The sequence below is a fragment of the Curcuma longa genome, chromosome 2 (genome assembly GCF_044706935.1).
Source record: "Curcuma longa cultivar G26 ecotype Majalengka, Jawa Barat chromosome 2, ITB_CL_G26_1.1, whole genome shotgun sequence".
In the NCBI taxonomy this organism is placed as follows: Eukaryota; Viridiplantae; Streptophyta; class Magnoliopsida; order Zingiberales; family Zingiberaceae; genus Curcuma; species Curcuma longa.
In genome coordinates, this window is record NC_133862.1 from 5,711,281 (window position 1) to 5,717,988 (window position 6,708).

The following is a 6,708-nucleotide window of genomic DNA, read 5'->3' on the forward strand; positions in this document are numbered from 1 at the left end:
CCTCTTATGGTATTCTAATTATGATTCCATTACTTTTTTGCAGGCTGATAGTGATTCAAGAAAACCACAATTACATGATCTGGCTTTCATGTCATATTGCTCGACTACATTGTTCCCCAAGCACCAATTTCGGCATGAAGGTTTATCGTCATAGAATGCAGCCAGCTCTTCTTGCAAATTCATTGATCTTGTTCTATGGATCCCTTCGACAGACTCTTCCTTCCGGCTGTTAAACCATGGAATCATGTGCCAATGGCAAAAGCACATTCTTTACGTCCACATGCAAACACCATTGTTGGAAACACCTATCGACGTGTTTGAAATCATTTTGAAGAAAGAAACCACGGGAAAGATAGAGATGCCTCGATGACAGATTTTAGACAAATCTGCGTTGTTGATCCAATTGTGGCATCGTATTAGGTGTTTCAATCTGGCTTCTCTGCTAAAATTTGTTCTTCCTTTCCTTCCTTGGTTTGGAAACATCATTGCTAATCTTTTTGATTTCTATTCCAGGGATTCACAACTTTGTAAAAGCATCAGAGTGTTATTAAGTCATACTGTTTCATATCTCAGCTTTTCTGATGATATATGAAACAAACAACCACCTATCTCTTCAAATCGAGCTTTATAGTCTCAAATTCTAGTAAATAGATATGCAAATCGAATTGAACCCCTCTGTACAAATTAGAACTAAGTTATAGCAGAATTTATTGACTGCTTAATTAAAACGAATAGCTCGAATATTTGGTCACTGACTATATATATTCAAAAAATTATAAGCATATGTACACGTTTGTTTATATATATAAATTCAAATTTACTAATTTTATAAATAAATATTTCAGCGATATTTTAAACAAGATAATGGCTCCCCCAGATCTGCATTCCACCTCAGCATGCTGACTTTATTATCTAGTAAATTCTCTAGAAGAATTGGGAGAGAAGAATCGGACACGTGACAGAAATAACGAGTCAAGGAAAAGCAATGGCCATTGTGCTTATCTTACTAAACTCCCTGTCCTCGTCACTCGTGTAATATAGCCTGTTGCCACCGCCGCACACGCGCACCGCAGAACACAGCGTTCGAGTCCAGCAGCAGAGTCTCAGGTGCCGACTGGCCCCACTCGCATGGCTCGCCCGCTCATCAGCCGGCCCAACCAAACCCCCCTCCGTTGAATCGGTAAAAATCTCGCAGCCGCCGAAGGCCAGTTGCGTGCCAACCAAGAAAGAGACCAGCGGTGGAAACACGAGCCCGCGAGCAGGACAGCGCCCGCGCACATGCAACGCACCGGCACAGGCGGATCTGGTGCAGGCACAGCCAGCGCAGCGCCCCCCTCGCGATTCGGAAAACGCTGGTTGGCTTTTCAAAATCTAGGAAAGGTAAGTAGTGTGACTTGAAACATTCTGTCTCCCACCATCTGTTTCAGTATTTCTTCTCCCTTTCATTTATCAACCCTTTTTTCCCCCACGTTCAATGGACCTGATCCACCACGTCCCATCAGTAGACGAGTCCATAGATCCACAGTCAGTGTAATATCTCGTCGACATGCCTCTATGATTAACAAGTGCGAAAGGGAAGAGGCACCCGTTAAACGACAGACAGTGCGACACCTTTTTACTTCAGAAGCTAAAAAAGTGCCCCCCGCAGAGAAAAGGGAAGAAAATTTTTAACCTTAAGTAAATTTTATATTTACATATTCACGAATCATTATAATTTTTTATACTTTAATTTAAAATATAAAAGAATTTAAATCAGTACCACATTTAAACGATAAAAAATAGTTTAAATCAATCGCACAAAAAAAATTCATCAGAAATTACTTCAAGTGTGTTTAGGGATTATTACCTCGAGGCTGCTTTGTAATTTTCGTAATGGAGGTAGGTCACCGAGGAATCCGAGCTGTCGCGGTGGTCTCCACCACGGTGACCATGAGTTGGAAGATAGTCAGCCGCCTTTGACCAATGCAAACATACGAAGCTGCCTGGATCCTGCGGCCGGCACCACGCGGTCCCACCTGAAAAACACACGACCCACGCCTATAAAATTACACATTGCATGTCCAATAAATCTTACCAGGCAGCCATAGATAGCAATCTAAACGATCGCAGGTTTGCAGACAAGCAGCGACGAGGGAGAGAGCAGAGAGCTTACTCGGCCTTGGCATCCATTTACGAAGGGCACATCTGGCTGCTTGAAAGATGGCAAGGAAACGAGACGCTGAAGCCGAGCTCAACTTGCCACCAGGGTTCAGGTTCCACCCCACCGACGAGGAGCTCGTCGTGCACTACCTCTGCCGGAAGGCCGCCGGCCAGTACCTGCCGGCTCCTATCATCGCAGAGGTCGATCTTTACAAGTACGACCCGTGGGAACTCCCAGGTACAAAACTAATGCAACATGAAATGATAGAACACACACTCGATGCTTAGCTAATTCTGAACGTCCAACTCATGTTTTCATGACTTTTCAGACAAGGCGTTGTTTGGCCAAAAGGAATGGTACTTCTTCACCCCCCGTGACCGGAAGTACCCGAACGGATCGAGGCCGAATAGGGCCGCCGGGAAAGGCTACTGGAAGGCAACCGGGGCGGATAAGCCGGTCGTGCCCAAGGACGGCAACACGGCTGTGGGGATCAAGAAAGCTTTGGTCTTTTACTCTGGGAAGGCACCGCAAGGAACGAAGACAGATTGGATCATGCATGAGTACAGACTAGCTGATACCAAACGCGGCCGCAACAAAGGAAGTTTAAGGGTATGCAATCACCAAACCATGTAGTTACGAATTGCATGTGATAACGAAACTAGTGATTGAATGAAATTCTGTGGATGCGTGCATGCAGTTAGATGATTGGGTTCTTTGCCGGTTGTACAACAAGAAGAATACCTGGCAGAAGATGCAGAGCAAAGAGAAGACGTCATCTTCTGTAGCGACCATGGGCTCGGTGGATGACACAGTGTCGGACAGCTTCATAACAACACCAGAATCCGACGTTGAAAACGACGATGTGCTGCCAAATATCAATGATCCACAGACACTTCAGATGATTCACAGAAGCCAGAAAGAAGACAGTGAATGGTTTACGGATTTGAAACTGGAAGACCTGCAGACCTCTTGCGTGAGTTTTGGATTACCAGCGCCCGTGATGGATGCAACCAACCAAGATTATTATAATTTGCAACTTTTTGCACCTTCGATTCTGAGGCCGTGTTACACCAACCTGCAACCATTCTGAATCAAGAAAAGCCTCAAAAGATGTAAATAGCTTAGACTTACATGGTAGTAAGGATGGTAGAGCAAAGATAGGAAGAAACTTTAGGATTTGTGTGTTTCATGTTGATGCATTATGTACAAAAATAGGTTTTCCTGAATGGAGGACTGCATTTTATAATGGAAAAAATGTCTCGGTTTCTCTAATAGGAACGTCTAACAACATGAAATTTTGCTAAACAAAATTCTTTTGAGAAACATAAAGACTAGTGCTATTACTCTTGATTCAGGATTGTGCATAGATTCATCAAATCAGTCGAAGTCGTTTTACTTCGATATATTTGAACAAGTAGGGCTTCACAGCCACCCTTACAGAAAACAGGAGAGAAAACAAGAAGAAAATTTTAAGCTATGAATATTAAACGAGATTAAGTGTGATCTGTTAGATAGAAAATGTCTAGCAGGCGATGCTCATCCAAAAAATCTAAGAGGAGACTAACCAAAGACATTAGTAAAAAAAATACGTTCTGAATAAAGTCAAAACCAAGGCATGGGATAATAAAAATTAGAGCACGTTAGATAATTCATCGTTTTCTATTGTATGGAATGGTAAATTACATTGAATTCTTATGGAACATAGAACAGGAGAAGAAAACATCATAACAGCGGCTGCATTAAATAAAAGGGGAAAAAAACCCAGATGCACATAACCAGCCAAAATACCAGACATTGCAGAAATCAACACAAATGGCAACAAACATATGAAGAGGAACTGAACAAAGCTTGGTTTGATTGTTTTCTGATGGAAGAAAAACCGATACATATGTTCGTAAGTAATGAATACTCTGACGGCCAATTGGGAGCCGTAGACAACTTTAGACACTAGGGACAGCAGTAATGACAAATGTTCCCCACCCATTTGAAATTATGCCAAGTATCACGGAACACGATGGCCTGGTTGTGACCATCACCTAACACCAACTAGCACCATCAATAAACTGGACAAACACATTATCACACCTGTGTCATATACTGTTGTTATTGTTGATCTATTCCTATTATCTTTATAGTGATCATACACCTACAAGTACTACCAATTCAGAGTCTCTTTTGCACTGTGTGATCATTGGCAATAACAAGGTTCAGCAGGCTGACCAAATGGGATGCAATACACACAGTGACAATGGGAGCGATGGGAAAGGATGAGTGCAACGCCAAAGTTACTGAAATGATTGGTTGTTCATGTGACACATCAGTTATACTTGATTGGTGCACCATTCCAAATCCTACAATCATTAGATAGTGGCCAATATGGAAAGTAGCTAATTAGTCATGCGGCACACGTCCAACCCTTAACAATAACAAGGTGCACTGATGGAGCCAAGATGTCAATCGAATACATAATTGACAGATGTTGAATAGAAAATTGCCAATGAGCATGTGACTACAAGGTTTTGTTGAATCATAGAAGACGTGTTACACAACCAAGCAATAGATTGTTATCAGTGGGGAGGTGGCAAGTTCTTCTTTATAACTTTGAATTAAAGCTTCGCCCTTAATCGTGATTCATGCCAACAATATTCTCAAATATCTTGTTACATATGTGAATGATGTTTGATAGATTAGATGACTAATACTCTACCAATATCTTAGCTGACAAGGACTACCACTACAAAGTACAGGAGGAGCAGGGTCTACCTTAGATGTCAAATGAGCATCAGTACTGGGATGGACCATAAAACTTTAAAAGACTGCTTTTGGCTTAAGGATAAGCTGTACATGGTAGCTTGAGAAAATAAACCATGTACAGTGGAAATTACTGAAGTATGTGGATTTCATGATTGATCGTGATCTTTGGCTGATCAATTTGGAATCCCTTATTAGCTTCTCAACGGTGAGTCTTCGATTAAGCTTAGATTGAAGTAGAGATTATTTTTTCTGTGGTATACATATTCAAAATTTTCATCATATATCAAGGTTTTGTTTTTCTAGTTTGTGGGGCTTATCAAGAAGGCTGCCTACAATGAATAGACTACTGAAATGCTACTATCATTAAAAAAAAAATTATGTGCAAGTTCTGTTGTGATGTAGAACCTCTGGATCAGCATTCATTGATCTCTAGCATAGTTGGAATTATTATACAAGGAAACATATTTTGGAAAGGTACCGAGCACATCATATTTAAGATCTCATATAAAGTATATTTTATCTGGCTTAAGTAAAATAAAAATTTTTGGTTGGTTCTTGGTAGATTGTTAGAATCAACGTGTGGATGGCAGGAAGGTAAGGGTGAATAGTTTGTAACCTGCAAATTAATATATTCTTTTTCTCTTGCATGTACAAGAACAAACAAATTTGTTAGGGAAGTATGGTGCTTGTATATGTTTTGTAAGAATTATATACATAGCAGAAATAAGATTACAAAAAACACAAAATAGGGCAATGCTAATAGTGGATTTTACATGATTCAAACCCTTGCTCCATAGTCTACTAATTAGTAGGTGAATCACTCTGAAATATGATGTATTTTCTTTATACAAAATAGAACAATAAGTAAAAAGAGAAGATTACCAACAATTCATAGAGAAATCCTTCGCAAGTCCTTGGACAATGTTTTTCTCTTTTTTTTTAGTTGACATCAGATATCCAGTCCTACAGACCGACTAATCATGGGATGACCGGTCATGCCCCATCGAAATTTTCCACCAACCATCAAGGTGAATAGGGAAACACTCGCAGCGGACGACCCAGCAACCCAACATTCTTAGGTCAACCACCCATTGAGAGAAATTTATCCAATAATTCACCGTAGCTGGAACTCGATCCTTAGATGCCTGAGAAACTGCATAGGCGCTCTGCCGCTGCACCATAGCCCCGAGGGCTTAGACAACGTTTTTCTTGACCACTTAATAGTTGGAACATTACTAATCAAAGTCATGCACTATAACCAAGAGAGAACGTGTTTAACACTTACATAGAATGACCTCCAATAGGTAGTTTTGAGACCAACTCTAGTTGATTGAAATCTAATTCAGTCAATTGAAATCATTACGATAACGCCAACAGTGAAAAAATTCAACCGTTTGGACTAATCTTTCAATCGATTAGAACCGCCTTCAATCAACTCAAATCCAAGTTCAATCATCTCAAACACACCAGTTTACAGCTGACTCAGTAGTAATACTCACCTACAGTCTGAGTTTATGCCTTCGTGAGCCTACACAAAGTCCAGCTTGACCACAAACTACAACCACAGACTTGTTCTTCCTTGGTGGAATGGTCTCTACAAGCTTATTAGGTAGCCCCTATATCCACATTATCCACTAATAATATTGCCTAAAAATGTAAACCTTAGTTTACATTTTCGTAAGTAGTCTTTCACACTTCACCATCTTCCATTTTCAACTTTCACATCATCCTCAATGGCATTGCCCAAAGCTCCACACTCTAGGCCTTTAACCCCAAATTACATTTTCATACATATTATTTCGCAATTCACCAAC

At 40.6% G+C, this 6,708-nt stretch overlaps 2 protein-coding genes across 2 annotated transcripts in view; both read left to right on the forward strand.

Annotated features, from left to right (window-relative positions):
* Positions 1 to 75, forward strand: part of LOC141815867 (uncharacterized) — a 14,551-nt gene extending 14,476 nt beyond the window's left edge. Inside the window, exon 5 of the mRNA XM_074703736.1 lies at positions 44 to 75. The gene's annotated coding sequence lies outside the window, so the exon portion shown is untranslated. The remainder of the gene's footprint in view (positions 1 to 43) is intronic.
* A 1,988-nt stretch (positions 76 to 2,063) lies between these two features.
* Positions 2,064 to 3,412, forward strand: LOC141815857 (NAC domain-containing protein 68-like). The gene is made up of 3 exons (XM_074703724.1): positions 2,064 to 2,377; positions 2,469 to 2,749; positions 2,838 to 3,412. The coding sequence occupies exons 1-3, from the start codon at positions 2,200 to 2,202 to the stop codon at positions 3,228 to 3,230; spliced, it is 852 nt and encodes a 283-aa protein (XP_074559825.1). The 5' UTR covers positions 2,064 to 2,199; the 3' UTR covers positions 3,231 to 3,412.
* The last annotated feature ends 3,296 nt before the right edge of the window (positions 3,413 to 6,708 follow it).